Source organism: Oncorhynchus nerka, linkage group LG20, assembly GCF_034236695.1.
Source record: "Oncorhynchus nerka isolate Pitt River linkage group LG20, Oner_Uvic_2.0, whole genome shotgun sequence".
Lineage (NCBI taxonomy): Eukaryota > Metazoa > Chordata > Actinopteri > Salmoniformes > Salmonidae > Oncorhynchus > Oncorhynchus nerka.
This window is the reverse complement of record NC_088415.1, coordinates 41,857,651-41,885,347: the sequence shown is the minus strand read 5'-3', so window position 1 is coordinate 41,885,347 and position 27,697 is coordinate 41,857,651. Positions and strand designations below refer to the sequence as shown.

The 27,697-nt window shown below is 46.0% G+C and overlaps 2 protein-coding genes across 4 annotated transcripts in view; both read left to right on the top strand.

The window, feature by feature from the left end:
- The first annotated feature begins 2,096 nt into the window (after positions 1-2,096).
- LOC115101701 (photoreceptor ankyrin repeat protein-like) lies at positions 2,097-14,323 on the top strand. Its single transcript, XM_029621168.2, has 6 exons — positions 2,097-2,436; positions 5,973-6,376; positions 6,764-6,893; positions 7,222-7,362; positions 8,105-8,284; positions 8,591-14,323. Exons 2-6 carry the CDS (start codon positions 6,119-6,121, stop codon positions 9,262-9,264), a joined length of 1,383 nt encoding a protein of 460 aa, XP_029477028.1. The 5' UTR covers positions 2,097-2,436; positions 5,973-6,118; the 3' UTR covers positions 9,265-14,323.
- Positions 14,324-14,483: 160 nt separating this feature from the next.
- Positions 14,484-27,697, top strand: part of acvrl1 (activin A receptor like type 1) — a 17,853-nt gene continuing 4,639 nt past the window's right edge. For 2 of the 3 annotated variants that reach the window (XM_029622671.2, XM_029622668.2), the window contains exons 1-6: positions 14,484-15,182; positions 25,042-25,114; positions 25,560-25,589; positions 26,551-26,787; positions 27,182-27,378; positions 27,544-27,643. In XM_029622671.2, the coding sequence (XP_029478531.1) occupies positions 25,045-25,114; positions 25,560-25,589; positions 26,551-26,787; positions 27,182-27,378; positions 27,544-27,643 (634 nt within the window). In that variant the 5' untranslated portion in view covers positions 14,484-15,182; positions 25,042-25,044. The remainder of the gene's footprint in view (positions 15,183-25,041; positions 25,115-25,559; positions 25,590-26,550; positions 26,788-27,181; positions 27,379-27,543; positions 27,644-27,697) is intronic. The other variant, XM_029622670.2, reaches the window with a different exon arrangement.

The following is a 27,697-nucleotide window of genomic DNA, read 5'->3' as shown; positions in this document are numbered from 1 at the left end:
CAGCAACAGCAGTCTGTTGTCTAACGAACTCTTAATGCCAGGCAAGTGCTTCAATCGACGATATCTGACGGATTTTTGTCGTTTGTTTTATGTGTATGGCTACAGGGGTTTTCACAAGAGCTCGCTATGATAGGCATAGTTATATAAATGTGGGTGTTCTTGCATTAGTGTTGTCAGTGAGAGGAGGGGCAGAGAGCTTAGAGAGCACAGGTACCTTTGGATGTGGATAATGTCCTTGCCGGTACCCTTAAACTGTACACTCAGGGCTATTTTAGTACTTCTAAGACATGGATGCTTTGAAACACATGTAGCACTGGCACTGGCACATAACTAACTGGTCACTTGAGTACTGTTTACATACTGTTTTACCCATTATATATGTATATACTGTATTGTAGTCAATGCCATCCGATTCAACTATTTCTGTACATATACTATTCTATTCTATCTATTCTTCAGATATACTATATATTCTGTCCACATACTGTCCATAATGTCTATACATCCCATCACATATATATATATACTGAACAAAAATATAAACACAGCATGTAAAGTGTTGATCCCATGTTTCATGAGATTACATTTTTTTAAATCCCAGAAATGTTGCATGGCACAAAAGTTTATTTCGCTCATATTTTGTGCACAAACGTGTTTATATCCCAGTTAGTGAGCATTTCTACTTTGCCAAGATAATCCATCCCCCTGACAGGTGTGGCATATAGAGAAGCTGATTAAACAGCATGATAATTACACAGGTGCACCTTGTGCTGGGGACAATAAAAGGCAACTTTAAAATGTGCAGTTTTGTCACACAACACAATGCCACAGATGTCTCAAGTTTTGAGGGAGCGTGCGATTGGTATGTTGACAGCAGGAACGTCTACCAGCGCTGTTGCCAGGTAACTGAATGTTCATTTCTCTACCTTGAGCTGCCTCCTACGTGGTCTGCGGTCGTCATAACCGCAGACCACGTGTAACCACGCCAATCCAGGGACCTCCACATCCTGGGGAAAAACAAATTCTGATTGGCTGGGCCTGGCCCTCAATTTTTGATACTCCGGACTCTGACATTGCTCGCCCTAATTGTTCTATATTTCTTAATTCCATTCTTTTACTTTTAGATTTGTGTGCATTGTTGTGTATTGTTAGATATTACTGCACTGTTGGAGCTAGGAACACAAGCATTTCACTACACCCTTAATAACATCGACTAAACATGTGTATGCGACCAATGACATTTGATTAGATTTGATTCATTTTGAACTGTATTGGAGCTCTATTGTGCTTCTGCAAACAGCCAGTAAGGGGCAGACTTACTTAGTCAGTAAGCACTCTGCTAGGCTGGTGCAAACCCTGACAACAAATTGCATACTATTGGGACTTAAAACACAGTTCTAAGCATCTTCTGTGTATCATTTCAAGTGATTGTAACCTATCGTCCATGTTACCTCATTTTATAGCAGACATCGTTCTGTGAACAATTATGTTGTGTGTGAAGGTGGGTATGTGCTCATCCCTCCCTCTATATGTGTGTGTGTGTGTGTGTGTGTGTGTGTGTGTGTGTGTGTGTGTGTGTGTGTGTGTGTGTGTGTGTGTGTGTGTGTGTGTGTGTGTGTGTGTGTGTGCGTGTGTGTATGCCATTTTTGGAACAATTAACTGACTAGGCCCCTGGCTCGCAGTAACAGCAGGGTTAGTTTGTTGTCCCTTCAAATGGATTAGACCATTAGAGAGGCTAGCGCTAACAGAAGGAGAAAGATGGAGAATGGCAACGAAAGAGGGAGAAGAATAGGAGGGAGAGAGGGAGAAAGAGAGAGAGAAAGAAAGGAGAGACAAAGAGAGGGGGAGAGGGAGATGGAGAATAACTTTCAAAGACAGAGAAAGAGAGCAGACCAGGAAAAGAGACACGCAACATAAGGGTAAAAAACAGGGAGAAAGAGAAAGAGAGCAGTCCCTCCTGCTCTGCTCCTTGCCAGCCTGTCAGGAGAGCTGCTCCTCCTGCTGTTGTTCCTTGCCTTCTAATCCTCCTGTAAATCTCCTGTAATCGGGATGAGAGCTGAGAGCATGCTGCCTCCCGACTAAATTAGACCAGCAGCTTCAGGCTGCCTGTTGCCTGACTTAGCATTCAGTGTCTATGTAAAGACCTGGAAGGAGGATTGCATGGTGGTGGTGATGCATCGGACAGCCTAGGCTAAGCGGCCAAGCCAAGCAGAGCGAGGCACACCGTGTGAGGAGGGAAGGAGGAGGAGGTTGGAGGGGTCTATAGCTGGAGAAGCACAAGTCTGATGTCACTGGGACTCCTCCAAGATCCCAGAGGAAGAGAGGAACAGAGGAGGAAGAGGGGATGCTAAATGCAGTGTTGACCCAGGAAGAGAGAGAGAGGGAGTAAACAGAGGAACAAGAGGAGAATACCCTATTGGATAGAGACTTTTTATGGTGAGACATGGACGTGTCGTGGATGTGGGGTGGTTTATAACTATGTCAAAGGTCATGGTCCCACTAGTCTGTTTGTTGGGGAGTTTATCAGAGGCAACACTGGTTGTGGATTGTTGTTACCTTTATAACCTATTTTCTCCTTCCACAGTTTGTTGTTCAGATAAACAACAGAACAGAGAACTTAATCAAATCATATTTTTCAGTGGAAGTTTTTGGAGAGAGAGAAAGAGAGAGAGAGAGGAGGGGGGCTTGTAGCGATACTGATCTTCATTCTTCTGAGAGGAACGACAGAACAGCAGAGGAATGAAAGCAAAGGCTTGTGGGATTAGAAGAGGTAGAGTGCTCCCCTCTGTGTTTTAACTAGATCCTACTGAAAGGAAGCTTTTAGACTAATGAGTAGACTAAGACCATGTATATTGTTAAAAGCCAACCGCTGCGGGGTAGGAAACAACAAAATACATCTGGTGTTCAGGGGAAATGAAAAGAGAGAGTAGCTTTACAGAACAGACTTATACCAAATGTGTGCTCAGCGATGGTCTTAAAACCTCTTAAGGATCTGACAATTTTTTCAATTTTTGCCTAAAATGACATACCCAAATCTAACTGCCTGTAACTCAGGACCTGAAGCAAGGATATGCATATTCTTGGTACCATTTGAAAGGAAACACTTTGCAGTTTGTGAAAATGTGAAAGGAATGTAGGAGAATATTACACAATAGATCTGGTAAATGATAATACAAAGGAAAAAATATTATTTTGTATTTTTTTGTACCAACATCTTTGAAATGCAAGAGAAAGGCCATCGTGTTATTCCAGCCCATCTGCAATTTAGATTTTGGCCACTAGATGTTAGCAGTGTATGTGCAAAGTTTTAGACTGATCAAATGAACAATTGCATTTATGTTCAAAATGTGTATCAAGACTGCCCAAATGTGCCTAATTGGTATATTAATAATGTTTCATGTTCAAAACTATGCACTCTCCTCAAACAATAACATGGTATTATTTCACTGTGCTAGCTACTGTAAATTGGACAGTGCAGGTAGATTAACAATAATTTAAGCTTTTTGCCAATATCAGATATGTCTGTGTCCTGGGAAATGTTCGTGTTACTTACAACCTCATGCTAATTGCATTAGCCTACGTTAGCTCAACGCCACCGATCCTGAAGAAGTTAAAACCCCCAAGGATTTATTGAAACGGAACTAGATCTGATATCTATGTCCACTGATCTCAGTATAAGATCAATCATCAAGCACCAAGTCTCCCAGTAGGGTGTCCTGATATCTAGGCCTCAAGCCAGTTACCAAACATTATCTTCTCAATGGCGGTTCTAGCTTGTATGGCTCCCTGGACGAACCCCACAACAAACAAGAAGGGGGGCCCCACAACAAACAAAAAGAAGCACCATTCTGCACTAACTGTCATTCTTATTCAGATATTTGGAACAACGCAAATAAATAATCATAACATTTACAACTATATAAATATACAAATATATACAAAAATACGACTCGTGACTATCAAGAATAAGTAAGAAAGGCAAATAGAACAAATTGAAATGTATAAATACAAATTTAAAATAATTAAATTATTATACTATTACCCTAGTGCTAACAAAAAATACACAAATAAAACTAAATTCAACAAATCCTATGTCACACAAATACACAAATAGAATAACACACTTAGAAAGAAGAGAACCAGATTATTACACTATTGCACTTCAAACAAGAAACACACAAACAAAATTTCACAACTAATTGCATTATTAATTGCATTAGTACGGTACAAAGTTAGAGGTACTCTGTTTGATAGATTCCCCACGCTCCCCCTACCTCGGGCTTCCAGTGGGGAGACCTGAGGTCAATCTACCCCCGCCCCCCTCCCCATCTAGTACTTCTGAGTGAGATACCTACCCAGGCAGTAGCCTGCCTAGCTCCCAAACTAGAATCAGGGCGCCCACTCCGACAAGGTTAATTGACCCACAATTCCACACGGTGACATGATGCCATTGACGTGACATGCAAATGAGCAATAGAAAACCGATTGCGCAAATGTCACCATTCAGAATATATTTGTATATTTGTATTAATTTTGCATTTATTTCTTTTTTATAATTTTGTGCGGGCGGGCGGGCGCCCCATGCCGCCCCGGCAAGATGCCGCCCTGGGCGGCTGCCCATGTCGCCCCGGCAAGATGCCGCCCTGGGCGGCTGCCCATGTCGCCCCGGCAAGATGCCGCCCTGGGCGGCTGCCCATGTCGCCCCGGCAAGATGCCGCCCTGGGCGGCTGCCCTTGTCGCCCCGGCAAGATGCCGCCCTGGGCGGCTGCCCATGTCGCCCCGGCAAGATGCCGCCCTGGGCGGCTGCCCATGTCGCCCCGGCAAGATGCCGCCCCGGGCGGCTGCCCATGTCGCCCCGGCAAGATGCCGCCCTGGGCGGCTGCCCATGTCGCCTGTGCCTAAATCCGCCGCTGCTGTCAGGTTGCACCGTGCCGACAATTTCTGACTGCCGTAATGGCTCAGATTACATCACCTCCTGTCAGTCACACCTGGCGTGGTGGGGCTAGGTCCTCCTCAGGTTCTCCTCAGCCTGATTCACACCATAGGAACTAAGCGAGCCAGCCCTAGTCGAGCTGTACTGGCCTGGATACGTATCCCCCATAGTTGATGGAACCGTGCTGAGAAGGACAATGTGAAAAAGAAAATATCTGAACAAACGCAATTCAGATGAATCAGGCATTAAGGCTCACTTCAGGTTGGGGATGAGTTGAGGCTCATCCACTTTAGAACCTCACATGGACTTGAACCAATCAATGGACCTGTCCATACACTCACACCATGCTGTCAATGGAAAACGTAGGAGTTACGACTGTGCTGTCTCAGAGAACCTTAAAAGGATGCTAGGGAGCAAGCTATTTAACGGATCAAGATTGATTGAAAGATATGGACGTGAGAGGGTCAACCAACTACAGTATGTAGGCTAATGATTAGAAAATGTTTTGTTGTCACATTGGTCATTGATTGTAAGGTAAATACAGCCTTAATGGCTATTCTTCTACAATATATGCCTGCAGACGCCAGCTAGATGGTTTATTTGAGTTGTTGTACTGTGAATCAGAGAGGTTTGAGAGACGCTGTATGAGCAGTTGAACAACACTCTGATCCAAAACAGATGATATGTTGGGGAGAGGGAAGACAAGCGTACTATAATACGAACAGGACTTTTGCTTCATCACATAATTGAGCGAGCCAGTTGCTACATCACATAATTGAGTGAGCCAGTCGTTTCACAATGTGTAACTGAATTAGAGGTCTCTGTGTGATGCTCGAGTGTGACAGTGATATTGTGTGTGTGTGTGTGTGTGTGTGTGTGTGTGTGTGTGTGTGTGTGTGTGTGTGTGTGTGTGTGTGTGTGTGTGTGTGTGTGTGTGTGTGTGTGTGTGTGTGTGTGTGTGTGTGTGTGTGTGTGTGTGTGTGTGTGCTTGTCTGTGACCCTCCAGACAGTCATATTGTTTGTCTGTCCATTCCTCCAGAGATCCTCCAGGATGCGGTCATTATCAGCAGGGCAGAGGCAGGGTCCTTTCCACCTCCACAGGTTCTGATCTCATCCTTCTGGGGGCCGAGGAGGCCTCTTGATTGGGTGTGATCCCCTCGTCTTGGGGCTCCTGGAGTTCTAGCGATGGCTCATGCACTAAATGACCCGCAGCTGGGCGCCGGCCCCTCTGAGGACTCGGAACTCTCTCAGAATGAGTCTGAAACGGCCAGCTTGGTGTCTGAGGACTCCATCATGCCAGACTATGAGATGAGGCGGGGTGGAGGAGGCACCACCTCTACACTGTACGAGGCCTGTAACAGGAACGAGGCGCAAACCCTACAGAGGGTCCTGGAGAGGGGGGTTACTAAGGAAGAAGTCATGGAGCTGGACATCAACGGCAGGGTAAGGATGCACAAACAAACAGAAACACACACACACACACACCTTACTCGCCCACAAGATCAATAGTAACATAAGAAGTGTAATAGAGAAGTTTAATACTTCTCTCTGGTGTTCCTCGCACTACCCACCACTATCATCGAAACCATATTGGCCCCAGATATTGTAAATTAGAGCAGAGTTTCTCAACCTTTGGTCCTTGGGTCTCTGGCATGATGTGGACCGGTCCCTGAGAGGGTTAGCTGACACTAAGTCAGTTACTCGAGTGTTGGTTTTAATGTAAGCGGTCCCACAAGGAGGATGAGCAAAAGTATGCCGGTTGCTGGTGCATGAAAGCATACACCTAGTTAATGACCACATGTCTTTGTTTCTGCTTTGTCCCCATGTCAGAATGGCCTGATGTTGGCTGTCTCCAGAGGCTACGTGGACATCGTCTACGGTCTACACACGTGTCCACTGATAGACATTAACCACCAGGACAACGAAGGCAGCACGGCAGTGATGATCGCTGCCCAGGCCGGTAAGCACCGCGATATTATGATGGCTAGCTTGGGTGAGCAAGAGGTGGCATGATTATGTCATATCATTTCAACCTCTAACATGGCCTATGATTGGGTGGTCAAAAGTACTGCAATCAGGGAAGTATCTGGAAAATAAATCCCTTTACCGTTGTCGCAGTGCATTCTGCTGAAGCATAAATGTGGGTTGTACTGGAAATGTTAGTTAAAAGTGTATAATAACATACAAGATCAAGTAAATCTGTGGAGTATCAAGATCCCCGGTATTCTGGAGTTTATTTTCTATGTGGTTGTACTGTAACAACAACGTTCCTAATAACCCCCCTCCAGGCTACATATCCATCCTCAACTTCATCCTGAACTACTACCCTAAGGTAGACCTGGAGGTGAGGGACATCAGAGGCTTTACTGCCCTCATCAAGGCAGCCATACAAGGCAGGGAGGACTGTGTGTCTTCCCTCATAATGGCCGGTAAGTGGCTGAAGTCAGTCAAATCAAGAATCGGAGTTCTTTGAGTTTAGGGTGGGGAAGTCTTCTAAGGGCTATTTTCGTGGGTTTTCCTTTTCCTGGATTTACCAGGACTGATATAGGCGCGACTCTGGAAATATTCCACTCAGTCACACCTCAGTCACACCTGTTACACGTTTATAAGCCAAAGACAGGTCAAGATGATGTTTACCCTATTTACGTAGCGTTCTCCATAAGGAGCGGCAGGTTGGGAGTATTCCTGTGTTATTGTATTACACCGGCATGCCTTATAATGTGTTGAATGAATGGTTGAGGACAAGCCTCTGAAAATAGACACTGCTAATAATGACTCCAATGACACATCTAGGAGCTAATTAACCAATTAACCCTAATGGAAACCTTAGGTTCTCCTGCCTCAAAACTGTAGATGCATTCATTTATTCAAGGCCATCGTCATGCTGTCTCGTAATTAGTCAAGGCATACAAATGGTAACAAATTTCATAGTGTGTTTTTTAACATCTCCTGTTCTGTATCTCCCTGCACCATTTTGTGTTCCCTTAACAGCCACTTGGTGGGGCAATTATGCTGACTTTGAATACAAGTTACCTTCTGAAAATCTGATCATGCCCAGTTTCCCTCAAGGTTTTATGCATCTGTTCTCTCTCTCTCTCTCTCTCTCTCTCTCTCTCTCTCTCTCTCTCTCTCCATTCCCCTCCTCCCTGTCTCTCCCTGACCACTTACCAGGTGCTGATATCAACGTAGTGGACGATGTCAAAGGGAAAAGCATAACAGACTGGGCCCTGAAGACAAGTCGCTTCGAGGTCCTGCAGCGTCTCCGTCGCCTCCAGGCGTGTCCCATCGCCGAACAGTTCTGCGATAGCTACGTGATGGAGTGGCCCGAGCTGAAGGAGCTGGTGGCTAAAGGTTTGAGAGACGAGAACCTGAAGAACTGGGAAAAATATATCGGGGAGGGATGCAAGCCTAAATAGGCTACATCACCTGTTGTTGTTCCTTTGAGCATAACACTTAACCCCTAAACTGCTTCAGGGGTGCTGCTGTAATGCAGCGGACACATGTGTGGAGGCTGTGTGTGTGTCTTGGGTGGGTAGGTATAAAGGAAAAAGACACATTTCAGTGTCTCTGTACTAATGGGATGAAAGCGTCTGCTAAATGGCATGTATTCTTATATTGACAATAAAGTAATCTTCTTCTGTCTCCTATCTTCTAAAGCCATGGCCCCCAAGAACCTGACCCAGCGTCTGAAGGACAGCTTGACCTTCAGCTTCCCCAACGACCCTCAGGACAATGGGGTGTTGGACCACATGGTGAGGATGACAACGTCCATCCACAGTCCACTAGTCTCCATGGGCTGCCGGCCACTCTGCCCCACCAGCCCCCCCGAGGTCGGGAAGCGGCGGCTTGCTGTGCCGGAGCTGATGGAAAAGCACAGCAGCAAGGAACTGGAGGAGAGCTCCGTGTGTCATAGTAACGGTGTGAAGTGTTCCTTCACGCCGGCGCCGGCATCGTCCTCCCTCTTGCTTGCCAACTGCTGCTCAGACACGAAGCGAAGGGGCAGTGTCGTCTCAACGGCTGCAAACGGAGTCCAGAACTTCCTCCCCCATTCCTTGGCGAATCGGAACAGTGTCTTCCCGTACGGCTGCATCCCCACGATCACCTTCACTAAGTCTGCGGAAAAAACACCCAAGAAGGCGAAGAAGACAAAGAGGCACAAGGGCCACCTGGAGCCTCCAGTCTGGAAGTACAAATCGGATAAGCAGGAGAAGAAAAAGGAAAAGGAGAAGTTGGAGGAAGAGAAGGAAGTGCAAGAGAAGGCACTTAAGAAATCTAAAATGAAGGCAGCCAAGGCGGCGGCCAAGGCCAAGGAGCCCGCCAAGGCAAGTTAAACTGCCAGCTGTCTGTTTGTAAACTGCCACAGAGTGAGGGCACAGAACCCTGAGAGAATAGAACGGCCTCTGTGCTGCCATCTCTTACTAACTCCAATCTGTGATGATGTCATATAAGAGGGACGGGGGGACAGCTCCCCTGTGGTGGCCCCTTTCCGGGGCCATCATGGAAGCCCAGTTTCAGCCCTGCAGTGGTGTCTTCAATAACATGGGTGGAAACTAGCATCTGAGCCAGACTAAGACTAATGGATGGACTGTTGTTTTTCCTCTTGATTGGGATACGCTGTAAGGACTTCCTGAAATGGCCTGAACATTCCTAGACTTTACTAGTCATGTATCTATCAAGAGGAATATGTTTTTTATATGTTAACTTATTTTGTCGTTTCATTTTTGGGGAGTCAGTCGTTAGAAAGATCAGTAGAGTTTGTTTGGGCTTCCGCTTTCTTAACATTACAGCATGTCTGAAACAACTAACTATTATCGAAACTGTGAAGGAACCAGAGCCATAGCAAAGAAATGTCAAATGTCTATCTGCTCCCATGCCTCAACCGATCCGTCAGGTTCCTGCGCCCCTGCTGACCGGACAGGTTTCCGTGCCTCAGCTGGCGTGACAGGTTCTCGTGCATCAACAGGGGTGACCTGTCCGCTCCTGATCCCCGGGTTCCTTCCCCTTTGACGGTGTCCTGCGGCTAGAGCCGTGCGTCGGGGGTCGGGGAGGGGCTACTGTCACGTATACTCCCTCTCCGGCCTCTAGGTCATCAGACCGCTGATTATCCAGCACACCTGTCACCGTCTTCTCGCGCACCTGCGCCTCATGACACTCACCTGGACTCCATCACCTCCTTGATTATCTTCCCTTTATCCGTCACTCCCCTTGGCTCTTTCCTCAGGTGTTGTTGACTCTGTCTCATGACACTCACCTGGACTCCATCACCTCCTTGATTATCTTCCCTTTATCCGTCACTCCCCTTGGCTCTTTCCTCGGGTGTTGTTGACTCTGTCTCATGACACTCACCTGGACTCCATCACCTCCTTGATTATCTTCCCTTTATCTGTCACTCCCCTTGGCTCTTTCCTCGGGTGTTGTTGACTCTGTATCATGACACTGACATGGACTCCCTCACCTCCTTGATTATCTTCCCTTTATCCGTCACTCCCCTTGGCTCTTTCCTCGGGTGTTGTTGACTCTGTCTCATGACACTCACCTGGACTCCATCACCTCCTTGATTATCTTCCCTTTATCTGTCACTCCCCTTGGCTCTTTCCTCGGGTGTTATTGACTCTGTCTTATGACACTGACATGGACTCTATCACCTCCTTGATTATCTTCCCTTTATCCATCACTCCCCTTGGCTCTTTCCTCGGGTGTTGTTGACTCTGTCTCATGACACTGACATGGACTCCATCACCTCCTTGATTATCTTCCCTTTATCTGTCACTCCCCTTGGCTCTTTCCTCGGGTGTTGTTGACTCTGTCTCATGACACTGACATGGACTCCATCACCTCCTTGATTATCTTCCCTTTATCTGTCACTCCCCTTGGCTCTTTCCTCGGGTGTTGTTGACTCTGTCTTATGACACTGACATGGACTCCATCACCTCCTTGATTATCTTCCCTTTATCCATCACTCCCCTTGGCTCTTTCCTCGGGTGTTGTTGACTCTGTCTCATGACACTCACCTGGACTCCATCACCTCCTTGATTATCTTCCCTTTATCTGTCACTCCCCTTGGCTCTTTCCTCGGGTGTTATTGACTCTGTCTTATGACACTGACATGGACTCTATCACCTCCTTGATTATCTTCCCTTTATCCATCACTCCCCTTGGCTCTTTCCTCGGGTGTTGTTGACTCTGTCTCATGACACTGACATGGACTCCATCACCTCCTTGATTATCTTCCCTTTATCCGTCACTCCCCTTGGCTCTTTCCTCGGGTGTTGTTGACTCTGTCTCATGACACTGACATGGACTCCATCACCTCCTTGATTATCTTCCCTTTATCTGTCACTCCCCTTGGCTCTTTCCTCGGGTGTTGTTGACTCTGTCTCATGACACTCACCTGGACTCCATCACCTCCTTGATTATCTTCCCTTTATCCGTCACTCCCCTTGGCTCTTTCCTCGGGTGTTATTGACTCTGTCTCATGACACTGACATGGACTCCATCACCTCCTTGATTATCTTCCCTTTATCCATCACTCCCCTTGGCTCTTTCCTCGGGTGTTGTTGACTCTGTCTCATGACACTGACATGGACTCCATCACCTCCTTGATTATCTTCCCTTTATCCGTCACTCCCCTTGGCTCTTTCCTCGGGTGTTGTTGACTCTGTCTCATGACACTGACATGGACTCCATCACCTCCTTGATTATCTTCCCTTTATCCGTCACTCCCCTTGGCTCTTTCCTCGGGTGTTGTTGACTCTGTCTCATGACACTCACCTGGACTCCATCACCTCCTTGATTATCTTCCCTTTATCCGTCACTCCCCTTGGCTCTTTCCTCGGGTGTTGTTGACTCTGTCTCATGACACTCACCTGGACTCCATCACCTCCTTGATTATCTTCCCTTTATCTGTCACTCCCCTTGGCTCTTTCCTCGGGTGTTGTTGACTCTGTCTCATGACACTGACATGGACTCCATCACCTCCTTGATTATCTTCCCTTTATCTGTCACTCCCCTTGGCTCTTTCCTCGGGTGTTGTTGACTCTGTTTTCATGACACTCACCTGGACTCCATCACCTCCTTGATTATCTTCCCTTTATCCGTCACTCCCCTTGGCTCTTTCCTCGGATGTTGTTGACTCTGTCTCATGACACTCACCTGGACTCCATCACCTCCTTGATTATCTTCCCTTTATCCGTCACTCCCCTTGGCTCTTTCCTCGGGTGTTGTTGACTCTGTTTTCATGTCACTCACCTGGACTCCATCACCTCCTTGATTATCTTCCCTTTATCCGTCACTCCCCTTGGCTCTTTCCTCGGGTGTTGTTGACTCTGTTTTCATGTCGGCGTTGTTTGTGCTCCGTGCTGTTTGTTTATTAAAACACTCACTCCCTGAACTTGCTTCCCGACTCTCAGCGCACTCGTTACACCGGGCTAGTTAAATCAGGGATAACCTCACTTTGATGAGGCTCAGGTTCTTAGATAAGCCAGACACTGCGTGACTTTATTATTACGTGGCACAAACTTACTCAGAAGTCTTAGCTATGTTAACAGATGCACTGTAGGTACAGTGCAACTGTTTTAAAGGTAAACTCAAGCGAAGTGACGTTGCCACGAGCAGCACCGTGGATATTGAGACCAGTCTGTAGAGCAAACGAGACAAAATTGGGAAAACTAACTAAACAAACAGACAAAATGTTTTTTTTTGGGGGGGGGGAATAAGATCAAAACTAATGCAAGAATTGCAAAATTGACCAAAAATCCCTCATCAACTTTCATGCCAGTAGATCAACATATGCAGTGAACCCAGAGAAACTTTCTCACACTATCTCTGGAGTATTTAGTTTCAGTTCCCTTTTACAGTTGGGGAACTAGTCAATATAAAGTCAACATTGAAACAAGAGTCTTATGGAGGTCAGAGAGAGGCCAGTTTAGAACCCGTGACTAAAGACAGAGAGTGCGTCGCAAATGGTACCCAATTCCCTACATAGTGCACAGAAAGTTCATATATATTTCCAGAACTGCTAAAACCTTTCTTGGAAAGGAAGTTCTAGCGTCAGTCTTATGCTCCCACCCCTCGTCTTCACAGCAAATCAAGTGGTTCGACTGCAGTTTAGTCGTTTCTGTAATTCGATTAAGCCTTTCAAATGATTATTTCTCATCTGTTATAATGTGTCCTTGTAGACCATTTCTTTCAAAGATTGTTGAATGTCAAAGCAGACTGCCCAGACTTTCCCTCCATTCTATTCAACCCTGTCCCGTGCGATTATTGCACAACAACAAAACAAAGAGTCCCAGCGAAGCCTGGAGAAAACAGAGACACACTGTGCTGCCCATAGACATTGGATGACATATCATTCTCTTTCCATGGTGTTGCCTGGCACTGAAAGAATGCCGAGAACAAACCCGGATCTCAGCAGCTCACAGATGAATGTGGGGAAGGAAAAATACATGCTGCTGCTGCTCGAAATAAGGAAAACATTTTTTGCTCTCTCTCTTCCCTGAGATTGTTGATGTGAGGCCTCCCAGCTGTGTATCTAGCTGCTGTACATAGGCCAAGAGGATCATATTCGGGACCATGAGATGAAGGAATTCACATAACTCAAATGAAGAAAAGATCTCACCCACACATCAGTATAATAAAACATTCCCATAAAGGAGGCAAGTCATATTTGGATCATTGTGAGAGAGGAACAGTTCAGTATTAGTCCAAATTGATCCACTGGGTCTAGATAGCTATATTTACTGGATTTAGACCCACTGTGAGCGTTGCAGACTTCCTTTTAAAGGATATTTCATGGTGCCCAAAGCTGGCTAAAATAGTGCAATGTTCTCCTAGAGCTCCGACTGTGCTTCTGAGGAGGATAGCCTAATATAGTAACAAATACAAAAAGAGTGTTTGTTGCTGTAACACAAGAGCGAAACGAGACAGGATACCAGTTGTAATACCATTAACAGTTAGTGTGTCATCCTCCATTACTCAGTTAGCTCCGCAAACGCTGGAGGGTTAGATCCAAGGGGTAAGAGGAGGGGTAGGGAGTGAATTGGGACCGGCCGTCTCAGAGAGGGTGTGTCCCAAATGACACCCTATTCCCTATGTAGTGTACTTCATTTGGCCGGAGCGCTATGGCTCTGGTCAAAAGCGCACTGCATAGGGAATAGGGTGTCACACTGTCTGTCTCCGGTCCAGTCTCCATGGACGGCTCATAGTCAGATGAGACAGACAGTGTTAGTGATACAAAGGCAGTGAGCATCACACACAAAAAACAGCACACACACACACACAGTGTATGTTAAGGCCTAATAATGAAGTTATGATTAAAGTTCAAGTGTAAAAGTGTTGTCTGCGTGATGCCTAATTATGTAGTTATAACATATTTACTACAGTCTATCTCTTAAACTCGCATCACTGAAAGACCCAAAGCCACATCTGCCCTGTAATTGTCGTCTTCCTAAACGCCAGGCTGCAAGAGGGAAAACCAGAGAAAATAAGAGGTTTGCCAGCAACAGGAAAACTGCTCTGAGAGAGCACATTCCAGCCAGACCCCGTTCGAGACAATGAGGGGTGGGACACAATTTTATTTAAAATCTCTTTAGGCCTAATCTTGCGCTTTAATCAGGAACAGAGCAAAGTTAGGTTGAAAGTTCCTAGGCGGGCTACGTAGGCTACTTTATCGAGATGGAGCCATGGGCTGTTTGTGAATTTATTTCAAAGCGGAAGGCTGACGTCTAGCCTATGTTCCAGCTCGGCTTCGTGTTTTCGGTTTATCAGTCAAAGATTTTAGACCGAGATTTCGCGTCACAGCGCCGCGCTTGAGACGAGACAAATCTGGTAAACTTGGACGGACCATATATCTTAGACCGAAAGGACGGGCGTTCATTTTCCCAGTCAGGTATCTTGGATATTCAGTTTAGAGTCGTTTCATTGTAGCAGAACTGAAATGATTTGACATAAAGTTGGGAGGAGCGCCATATAAAAATACTGACTTTGATTCGCATCGAAACAGGAAAGGATGTGGAGAGATTCTACGATTCAACATCTGGGACTGAGAACTTTCACCGAACTCAAAGGTTGACATATGAATGGAAGAAGTATCTAATACATTCATTTTGGTTGTCTTTTAACACTTTAAAGTAGTTTAAAAGACACATTTTGTTTGTAATATGGGACCAACGTGGCGCATGTCTGTGGTGATACATCATTTGGCTTCTTCGTGAAAAGCAAGAAGCTGCGCTTAAAAGGACAAATAAAACGGGTAAAAGTCTTCAAATATATATTTTTTTATGATTTGAGTGTTATGTTGAATATTTAGTACGCTGCACATTTCATCTGACATTTGGGACAGCTGTTGCCTATTCGTTTAACCTTTTGTCTAGGTATGGATAGCTGTTTTAAATAAAATAGTTAGGTAAAACTTCGTTATTACAAGTCTGTCATGATTAGAATGTTGTATGATATCAAATACGGATGCCTAACTGACATATTTCCCACATTGACCACATCAGAAAAGCGTCAAACCACAGCGATGCTTATTGGCTAGAACACCTGCACATGTTTCCACTCTAGATTGTCTCCAGTTTAGCGATGGCATTTCACCCCAAGGCACGGTTCAGTTTTACAGAATAGCTGAACATTGCAAAACGTGTCCCTTATATTGAGTCCATTCAAAGCAAAACCCAGAGCCCGTATTCATAAGGCGCCTCTGCGTGGCCGTGCTGCTGATCTAAGATCGGTTTTGCTTTTTAGATCATGATAAGTGAGATTCTATGGTCAGAGGCGACATGATGCTAGATCAGGGGCAGTATACATAAGGTGTCTCAGAGTAGGAGTGCTGATCTAGTATCAGGTCCCCCCCCCCCCCCCCCCATTCATTATGGTCTAAACTCAAAACTGTTCCCGACATCACCACTCCTTCTCTGAGATGCTATATAAATATGGGCCCAGTAGATCCTTCCCATCATTACTAGTTTATGAAGTGTTGTATGGGCTATGATGAGACATGATGTAGGCCACCTGTAGTTGAGCTGGCAGGTGTGATTACATAGACCTGTGGGTGGAACACAACACATCAGTCACGGAGGCATGTTTTGTCACTGCAAACTCTTCTCTCACTCAGGTGTGAAGGAACAATCTCTCAACACACCTCAAGCCACCATGGTTCACTACAGCTGCATATCTTCAGTGTTTTAGCGTTTTCACAATGACTACGTGGTCCTAGCAGAAGGCCCTATGATTAAATAGAAATACAAGAACAGAACAGAACTGTATTGCAACTCATGCAAATGCTGTACATCAACGTTTGCATAAGCTGAATCCAATGACTATTGGTGCTTTACACAGAATAAATTAGGCCCTATAGTGCCGTAGCTCTAAGGTTTGCAAATCCCTTGGAAGTATTTTGTTCCCTTAAAAGACATGTCTTTGCCTTTTATAATTGTATCATCATGTTGGTTTAAGCATGGGGGTATAGAGGGAAAGCTGATCCTACCTCACATGTGAGAAGAGAACACACACAATGGGTGCGTCGCAAACTGCACATTATCCCATACATAGAACACTACTTTTGACCAGAGTCATATGGGCCCTAGTCAAAAGTGGTGCACTAAATAGGGAATAATGTGCCAAATGGGATTTAATTTAAGCATGTAGACAAACGATAAGCCTGGCTTTGTCACGTCTGTCTAATGCAGATACAATCAGACATACCAGACCAGACAAGTCTCTCTCTCATCATAACAAGCTCTGAGTCACAACAATCACAGGATTAAAGCTGTAAAGCCTTTACTAAACAACAGATGCTAAACAATCATGGCTATCTGTGGATAAACAGTGAAAGATGAATAATTATCTGTATGATAAAGATATACAGTACGTGGTCAAAAGTATGTATACACCACTCTAAATTAGTGGATTCATCTATTTCAGCTACACCCGTTGCTGACAGGTGTATAAAAGCACACCGCCATGCAATCTCCATAGACAAACATTGGCAGTAGAATGGCCCATACTGAAGTGCTCAGTGACTTTCAATGTGGCACCGTCATAGGATGCCACCTTTCCAACAAGTCAGTTTGTCAAATGTCTGCCCTGCTAGAGCTGCCCCCGGTCAACTGTAAGTGCTGTTATTATGAAGTGGAAACGAAGCAACAACGGCTCAGCTGTGAAGTGGTAGGCCACACAAGCTCACAGAACGGGACCACCAAGTGCTGAAGCGCGTATCGTCTAAAAAATCTTCTGTCCTCGGTTGCAACACTCACTACCGAGTTCCAAACTGCCTCTGGAAGCAACGTCAGCACAATAACTGTTCATCGGGAGCTTCATGAAATGGGTTTCCATGGCCGAACAGCCGCACACAAGCCTAAGATCACCATGTGCAATGCCAAACTTGCTGGCATTGGAAACACGTTCTCTGGCAGTCCGATGGATGAATCTGGGTTTGGCAGATGCCAGGAGAACCCTACCTACCCGAATGCATATTATTAGTGCCAACTGTAAAGTTTGGTGGAGGAGGAAAAATAGTCTGAGGCTGTTTTTCGTGGATCGGGCTCCTCAGTTCCAGTGAAGGGAAATCTTAACGCTACAGCATACAATAACATTCTAGATGATTATTTTCTTCCAACTTTGTGGCAACACTTTGGGGTAGGCCCTTTCCTGTTTCAGCATGACAATACCCCCATGCACAAAGCGAGGTCCATATAGAAATGGTTTGTCGAGATCAGTGTGAAGAACTTGACTAGCCTGTACAGAGCACTGACCTCAACCCCATCAAACACCTTTGGGATGAATTGAAAGGCCTAATTGGAAGGCTTTATCGCCCCACATCGGTGCCCGACCTCACTAATGCTCTTATGGATTAATGGAAGCAAATCCCCGCAACAATGTTCCATTATCTAGTGGAAAACATTCCCAGAAGAGTGATTGGCTGTTATAGTAGCAAAGGGGGGACCAACTCCATATTAATGCCCATGATTTTGAAATTAGATGTTCGTCGATCAGGTGTCCACATACTATTGGCCATGTATTGTAGCTAGATATTGTTATGTCATCTGAGCTATGCAGTCAGTTGTCTTACAAATGACTTGTATATATTGTATATATGCCATTTAGCAGACACTTTTATTCATGCAGAAGAGTAGCAGAGTTGTAGAAGAGTTCCTTCAGTTGCATTAGGCAGAAAGAGGCCCATTGCAGGAGGTTGGAGTCGGTTTGCTGTAGCCTCTTCCACTGGTAAGAGGCTACATTGGTACTGAGAACGAAGCCATAGATTTCCTGAGCTGTACTATGGTTCCTGAGCTGTACAAAAATGTTCATAGGAGGTTTTATTGATGTCCGGAGAATGGAAATGATAGGTTATTTGAAGGTAATTAAATAACGTTCTGAGAACATTGTCTAAAAGTTATGAATGTTTTGAACGAAATGTTAAGGTTATTTGGATTTTTTTGAATAACTTCCTTAAAAACATTCACTGAGTGTTTCGACTTCAAATAACACTGCTAGCTTAGGTTAACTGTTTTGAACTCCAAGTACAGATAGGACACATGGAAATGTTTATTTATTTTATTATTTATTTCACCTTTATTTAACCAGTAGGCCAGTTGAGAACAGGTTCTTGTTTACAACTGCGACCTGGCCAAGATAAATCAAAGCAGTGCGACACAAACAACAACACAGAGTTACACATGGAATAAACAAACGTACAGTCAATAACACAATAGAAAAAAGTTCTATATACAGTGTGTGCAAATGGCATGAGGAGGTAAGGCAATAAATAGGCCATAGTAGCGAAGTAATTACAATTTAGCAAATTAACACTGGAGTGATAGATGTGCGGATGATGATGTGCAAGTAGAATACTGGTGTGCAAAAGAGCAAAAAAGTAAATAAAAACAATATGGGGATGAGGTAGGTAGATTGGATGGGCTATTTTTACAGATGGGCTGTGTACAGCTGCAGCGATGGTTAGCTGCTCAGATAGCTGATGTTTAAAGTTAGTGAGGGAGAGTTAAGTCTCCAACTACAGTGATTTTTGCAATTCGTTCCAGTCATTTGCAGCAGAGAACTGGAAGGAAAGGTGGTCAAAGGAGGTGTTGGCTTTGGGGATGACCAGTGAAATATACCTGCTGGAGTGCGTGCTATGGGTGGGTGTTGTTATCGTGACCAGTGAGCTGAGATAAGGTGGAGCTTTACCTAGCAAAGACTTATAGATGACCTGAAGCCAATGGGTCTGGCGACGAATATGTAGTAAGGGCCAGCCGACGAGAGCATACAGGTCGCAGTGGTGGGTGGTATATGGTGCTTTGGTGACAAAACTGATGGTACTGTGAAAGACTGCATCCAGTTTGCTGAGTAGAGTGTTGGAGGCTATTTTGTAAATGACATCGCCGAAGTCGAGGATCGGTAGGATAGTCAGTTTTACTAGGGTATGTTTGGCGGCGAGAATTGAACCCTGTGGTACCCCCATAGAGACTGCCAGAGGTCCGGACAACAGACCCTCCGATTTTACACACTGAACTCTATCTGAGAAGTAGTTGGTGAACCAGGCGAGGCAATCGTTTGAGAAACCAAGGCTGTTGAGTCTGCCGATAAGAATACGGTGATTGATAGAGTCGATAGAGGCCAGGTCGATGAGCACAGTACTGTCTTTTATCGATGGCGGTTATGATATCATTTAATACCTTGAGCGTGGCTGAGGTGCACCCGTGACCAGCTCGGAAACCGGATTGCACAGCGGAGAAGGTATGGTGGGATTCGAAATGGTCAGTGATCTGTTTATTAACTTGGCTTTCGAAGACTTTAGAAAGGCGAGGCAGGATGGATATAGGTCTGTAACAGTTTGGGTCTAGAGTGTCACCCCCTTTGAAGATGGGGATGACCGCGGCAGCTTTCCAATCTTTAGGCATCTCCGACGATACGAAAGAGAGGTTGAACAGACTGGTAATAGGGGTTGCAACAATGGCAGCGGATAATTTTAGAAAGAGAGGGTCCAGATTGTCTAGCCCAGCTGATTTGCACGGGTCCAGGTTTTGCAGCTCTTTCAGAACATCTGCTATCTGGATTTGGGTGAAGCAGAAGCTGGGGAGGCTTAGACAAGTAGCTGCGTGGGGTGCGGATTTGTTGGCCGGGGTTGGGGTAGCCAGGAGGAAAGCATGGCCAGCCGTAGAGACATGTGTGTTGAAATTCTCGATTAATGTGGATTTATCGGTGCTGACAGTTTTTCCTAGCCTCGGTGCAGTGGGCAGCTGGGAGGAGGTTCTCTTATTCTCCATGGACTTTACAGTGTTCCAAAACTTTTTGGAGTTAGAGCTACAAGATGAAAATGTCTGTTTGAAAATGCTAGCCTTTGCTTTCCTGACTGACTGGGTGTATTGGTTCTTGACTTCCCTGAAAGTTGCATATCGCGGGGACTATTCGATGCTAGTGCAGACCACCACAGGATGTTTTTGTGCTGGTCGAGGGCAGTCAGGTCTGGAGAGAACCAAGGGCTATATCTGTTCTTAGTTTTACATTTTTTTGAAAGGGGCATGCTTATTTAAGATGGTGAGGAAATTACTTCTAAAGAACAACCATGCATTCTCTACAGACGGGATGAGGTCAATATCCTTCCAGGATACCCGGGCCAGGTCGACTAGAAAGGCCTGCTCGCAGAAGTGCTTTAAGGAGCGTTTGACAGTGATGAGGGGTGGTCGTTTGACAGCGGACCCATAGCGGATGGAGGCAATGAGGCAGTGATTGCTGAGATCCTGGTTGAAAACAGCAGAGGTGTATTTGGAGGGAAATTAACTTGTGGTACGGCATCAGTGAGATTCAAACTAATGGTGTTCTGTTTTCTATCAATGGAATTCGTCCACTGCGCCACCAGGATGTTAACTCATACAAAGCTGTTCATTTTAGTCTATTCAAACAGACCCCATTTCAAAGGAAACAAGCACTCATTGAGATCAGGTGTAGCCAATTAGTGGGCAAGGCCAACACACCTGAACACACTTAACAAGATAGAGGCTTGAGAGAGCTTTGTTGACGCTAAGAATCGATTGTATATGAATTTAAATAACATTCTTAGAACGTTCTTTGAATTCCCTAATGCTTTCTTGTGGTTTTTGTGGAAAGTTTTCTTAATGTTTTGAGAACATGACTTTAAATAGAAGTATTGAGTAAACCTGCAGAAAACGTTGTGCTGAAGTACTGAAATTCCTACAGAAGAACGTTGTTTCTTAACGTTCTCTGAACTATTTGAGAACATTCCCAATGTCAAACGAGTTGGAGAAAACGTTCTTGGGACATTACCAAACGTAATTAAATGTAACCATGTTTGAACTTTTAGGAAACGTTCTGTTAATGGAATGAAATACCAAGAAAATTATGTTATTTTGTCAAGTTCTTTAAATGTGCTGAGCATGTTTCAAAGCCAAGCAACCCCTGCACCATTCCCAGAATGTTGTGGGAAGGTTGTATGCAAAATAACCATAAGAAAACCAAGCTCTAACCAAGTAGTATTTTTAGAAGTATTTATTGGCATCCCCAATTAGCCGCTGCCAAGGCAGTGGCTACTCTTCCTGGGTTCCAAACAGGAAACAAAACAACAAATAAAAAACATAATATACATAATATAATATACATAATAAACATAATACTACATAACACTACATAACACGACACTACATAATACTACATAACACTACATAATACTACATTATCTCCTGCCTCTGCCTTACGCTTCAGAAACAGGAGACGGCTCCTGCCCTATGATTCGTTCCGGCTTGCACAAGACGAGGCTCATGCAAGGCCACCCACCAACATAATACAATACAAAAAATACGAAAATGTCTGTGTCTCTCCACAGTCCCCGTTGTGCCGTAAGACGTTCTTTTATCTGTTTAAAAAAAAAAATCTGTTTTAATTGCTAGCTTGAGTTACCTGGGGTGGCAGAGAGTTCTCTATGGCTCTATTTAATACTGTGCATTTACCAGCCTGTGTTCTGAACCTGGGGACTGTGTAGAGACCTCTGGTGTCTTGTGTTTTACCGATGAGTGTCCGAACTGTGTGCCAACTGCTTGAACAGACAGTTCGGTACCACCAAGCTCTAAGAAACATAGTTCTCAGAACGTTATGTGCTCGCTGGGTTGCCTCTCCCCCTCCCCCCACCAACGCAACATAAATGTAATCCAGATGGAATGGGAGATGGGACTGTGAAGTCAAAGCTTTTAAGATGAGAGGAAGAGATGACAATGGCTGTGTTTTCCCACGGGTCGGTGTGACCGCCGTGGTGTTGTGGACAGAGTGGAGACAAACGACAGGGAAACGGAGAAAGGAAGTGGGCTGTGTGTGTGACTGGTCTGCCTCTGCCTGTCTGCGATGGCTTAGGCAGATTACTCATCTCTACCCAGATCTGATGGTAGATCTGGATGAGAGGGGGAATCAGAGGCAGACAGTATGGTTCGTGCTCCTCCATAGAGAATAGGCCAATTCAATGGGTGGAGCTGTGTTTACAGAATAGTCGTCTTCCTAAGGGCCATATTAAAACACAGCAGATATGTAGACTGCTGCATGATACAGTGACAAATAGCACGTGCGCACCCCCCCCCCCCCCCAAAAAAAATGTGTTCTTGCTTTACTTTAGACTCTTTAAAATAAATAAAAATTCAACGCAAAGCAGCTCTGAGGTTTCAGCTGCTAGGCCTTTCTCAAGGGATGCATGGTACAGGAAGTAGTATCGAACCCTCTCCTAGTCACTGTTTAATAATGCACCGTGATGGAAATGTGGTACATGGTGCAGCCGCTGAGCTGAGAACCCTGATTGTGGTGTCGTGGCCTTGTTCCTCATTGCCAAACCAGAACTCTGTGGTGTTCTCATATCAAGATCGTTGAGTTGAGCCCGGAGACACACCATTTGTGCAACAGCAACAAGAAGCCAGTGGTAAAAATGCCTGTTTAAAGATTTGTGGCCTGTTTTGTCAGTTTTATCATATGGACAGATTATTCTTTTGGTATGATGATTCAACGGAACTACGTTGCTTCCACCAAGCAGCCATCAACAAAATAGGAGGATGATTTGACAAACGGTCTGGATGAGTTGTGTTATCATAGACATACACAATAGTGTGTTGTATATGTCCTTTGAGCGGTACCACAGGAGGTTGGGGGCACCTTAATTGAGGAGGACGGGCTCTTGGTAACGGCCGGAGCGGAACACGCGGAACGGTACCAAGTACCTCAGACACACGGTTTCCATGTTGTTGATGCCATTCCATGGACTCCGCTCCCAGGCGCCATTGTGAGCCGTCCTCCCCGCAGCGGCAGCCTCCTCCACTGAGTGGCACATGAACTGACTCCATCGTTTCCCTGGGAATCAACACAGACAGTTGCAACATGTGGCATTTCATTTCAAGCAGTCATTGTTTGTGCAATAGCTGGTGGTCCGTCTGCCAAATATCCTGTGGGACGTTTTTATTGCTCAGCCGTTTCAGGAACAGAGCCCGTGTTTTCCACTGATATCACGCAGTACATGACTTGTGAACCTGCATGAGTGTCAATTTAATGATGGTAGGTGGTTGGTTATGAAAGGGTGCACTCTACGCTATAGTGTAACACTCTACGCTATAGTGTAACACTCTACGCTATAGTGCAACACTCTACGCTATAGTGTAACACTCTACGCTATAGTGTAACACTCTACGCTATAGTGTAACACTCTACGCTATAGTGTAACACTCTATGCTATAGTGCAACACTCTACGCTATAGTGCAACACTCTACGCTATAGTGTAACACTCTACGCTATAGTGTAACACTCTACGCTATAGTGTAACACTCTACGCTATAGTGTAACACTCTACGCTATAGTGCAACACTCTACGCTATAGTGCAACACTCTACGCTATAGTGTAACACTCTACGCTATAGTGTAACACTCTACGCTATAGTGTAATAAGCCTGCCTGGTTCCTCAACAACTGGTTTGACAGAGCAGCAGAGGGCACAAGCACTACTCCAAAGGATGACCATACACACCAATCAGTAGCCACACACCCCCCTGTTCAGTACACCAGCTTAAAGTACACACAACACCAAAATAATGCTGAAACCAACCCTGTCCCATTGCGTAGAAACCCAGCCTCTACCCACTCTAGCTTGCGTGACCCACAGCAGCGCAGACCTAAACAATGAGCAGGTACACACACACACACACACACAATGAGCAGGTACACACACGCACACACACACACAATGAGCAGACCTGAGTCTCCTTCCAGGGCGCGGCTTCTCAATGGCAGGAAGCATAGCAATCAATATTTACACTGTGATCCGGGCTGCCATGGAGCTGACAGGCCTGAGTCTGGGCCTGGGTAGCTTGCTACACAGTACACAAACACATACACGAGCAGAACGCACGCACACACACACACACACAGGAGTTTGACACACAAACACACAGGGCCGGGTAGTGCATAGTGCTGCCTTTCCCTAAGTCAACCCCCCCTCTTCTATCCAAACCACCACCCACTCCAATTACAGAGCAGGCAGACTGACTGGACCCTGGGCCTGACGCTCTCTCTGTTGTTGTTTCTGACCTCACAACTTCCTCTGCTGACAGACTGGGAGTCAGTGGGAATGACTAGAGCTGTGTGGCTCCAACCTGCAGCTGGGCCTGGTGTTGTCATGCTAACGTTAGCCGGAACCCAAATTGTGGACTCCATTGTGTCTCTACCCAATGTTGTAGGAATGTTTGCTGGGCTGGAGCTGCGTCGATCTTGCGGCAGCTGTTTCCATTTGGTGTTTTCATTTCAGAGATGCCCAGTCAGCTTAGCCACAGCAGCCGGGCCTAGGCTATCATGCTCAGAGAGAGAGAGAGAGTGGGAGGACAGATTGGTAGGAGCCAAGAGAGAGAGAGAGAGATCGAGAGAGGAGAGGGAAAATGAGAGGAAACTGCTCAGGAGTTAATGAAACAGTGTGAGAGAGAGAGAGAGAGGACAGAGAGAGAGAGACAGAGGGAGAGAGAGACAGAGAGAGAGACAGAGGGAGACAGAGAGAGAGAGAGAACTGTCTGTCCCGTATCTTGCATCGAGTGCCTAAAGCATAATCGATGCAGCTCTAATCGTTGTCTTGTCTCTCTGACAGAGAATGGGGGGTGCTGCCATGGTCACAGTGCTGCTGGCTGGGATGTGCCTGTGGACCTCCACAGCTCATGCAGGTAGGTCAACAAAGAATGTGTGTGGCTGTGTGTGTCCTTTGAGTGTGCTAGCTTACGTAATCACCCGTGTGTGTGCTCGTTGTAATATCATTGTTTTTGTGTATCTACGCTGGTGTGTATCTGAGTGTGAGTGAGCTTGTTGTTGCTGCTGCTGGGGAATCAGCTAGGTGCAGATGCATGTGTAGATGAGAAGTGCTCGTTGTCGTACGGTAGTGAAACAATAGAGCAGAGGAAGTCTGCGTCTTCCTGCCGTGCCTGTGCGAGTGCTGCTGCTGCTGCGACCCCTGACCTGCAGGCCTCGGGGAGAAAAAAGAGAGACAACCCTTCAGTCCCTCAGTGACCACTTCCTCACCTCTCTGGTCTCCACTGAGGCCTCTAGACTCGACCCAGCCCAAGGCAGGCCCACCAGACCTGCTCTTTCTCATGCCTCTCTTGTATTTTGCAGATCAGTCATCTGTGGGATCGCCGTCCGGGGGTAAGTTTGTTTCTGTGTTATAATGTGAACCACAGTTGCTCGTCACTAGTCCTCGGGAATCACACTCCCGGGGGAAACAAAGTTGGCCCCAAAAAAATGGCACTAGAGTTTACACCGACAGAACCACTGGCGAAACAGTGGTGCTGTGATGGAGGAAGGCCCGATCGATTGAGATTGTTGTGTGTCGCATCGAATCCAAGTAAATGTGTCACGGGACAGGATGCAACAGGTGCGAACAATCCCGGTGAACGGTTGCTCACAAAAGCTCTTCCTCAACAAGGCAGCGTTCAACGTCAGAGGGTCGAATTAGATTAGTCCAGAACAGGATCTTAAAAATAGATAAAAAGAAACACGGAAAGCAAAAGCTAGGTCAGATAAGAATGAACACAAGCCAGAAGTAAAACGCAAGCTACTGTATACACAAGACCAGCACCATATCAATGTGCAGGGGTACGGTGGAAGTTGAGGGAATATGTATCTGTAGCCGGGGGATAAAACGTCACTGGGCAGCAGGATATATTAAAAAAACGTAGATTCATAAATAGTAGATTATGTGGTGAGAGTGTGTGTGCATGATATGTGTGTGTAGGTGTGTGCGAGTGTATGTGGCGTCAGACTGTGTGTGAGAGCGATGATGTAAGTGCGTGTGCGTATAGACCCGAGCGTGTGCATGTAGTCAGTGCAGAGGGTCTGTGGATGAGGGTGAGCAGCTGTCGGTTTACCTGTTCAACACTCTTATTGCTTGGCGATACAAGCTATGACTTGACGCTCCGGTAGCGTTTGCCAGACAGTAGTGTACAGAACAGTCCAAGTCGGCTGAAGTCTGTGTGCGTGTGTGTGTGTGTGTGTGTGTGTGTGTGTGTGTGTGTGTGTGTGTGTGTGTGTGCGCATGTGTGTGTGTGTGTGTGTGTGTGTGTATACGCACGCAGCTCACACACTCGCCGGTTCCCTCTCCCCCCAGGCCCTGACGGCGTCACCGACCTGCTGTGTACATGTGAGAACAAGAAGGGGACGTGTAGGAACGGCACCTGTAGAGGTGCCTACTGCTTCTACACCAAGGTGCATGGCAGAGAGGAGAAGGGCTGCTTCCACAAGGACCACTACAAGGAGCAGTGTTACACCAGCTTCCAGGGACTGTACGTCCACTGCTGCACCAAGAACCTCTGTAACGTCAACAGCACCGCTCCCCCAGACCCAGGTCAGAACACTGCGGCTCCGGCTGGAACTTCCTCTCAAACAGTCTAGAACCCCTTGTCATATCGGGGCCTTAAGGTTCCATGTTTTTATTTTATTTTTGATCCTTCCCCTCTATAATCAGGTAAGGATTCAGACCTCAGTCATACAGGCTTCTAATGGGAACTCGGTGTATGGTGCCCCCTGGTGGCTGACAGGGGTAATGCCATGATAATAAGATGATAAGATGCTGTGTGTCATATGACCAACTTTCTTTTTTTATAGAAAACATCGTCTCTATCGTATCTGGTTGGAGGTCCTGACCAGTTTGAACAGCACCGTGGGCAGTTTAAATCGAAGTCTGTCGTTGTACTGCTACTCACTCTTGCCCGTATGCCCGTGTGTCCATTGTCCATTAGTTGAGCCTACGAGGGAGGAGGACAGCGTGATTCTGCTGGTGGCAGTCCCTCTGCTGGTGTTGCTGATCCTGTCCGTGGCTGTGTGTGGCCTGGTGCTGTGGCTACGCTCCAGACGACAGCACCACAGGCTGGGCTACAGAGAGGACCGTGACGTCTCCATGCTCAAGGTGCCCAGTGGGACAGACCCTACCTACGGGGTAAGAATGGGACTTCGTTTAATCGGCATGCACAGGAGGAAATGATGTCATAGAATCACTAGCAAGATCCCAGGCGCTTTGGCAATAATATGTTTATTTATGTACTACATGAAAACCAGTGGTGGGCGGTTGTGATCCTTGACCTGTGTGACTCTCTCTGTGTAGGAAATCTTCGATGAGTTCTGTACCTCAGGCAGTGGGACTGGCCTGCCGTACCTGGTGCAGAGGACCATGGCTCGGCAGATCTCTCTGGTCGAGTGTGTCGGTGAGGCATCCCCCTGCATCCTTTTCTATCAGCCTCGCTCTCTCTGCCAGTCTC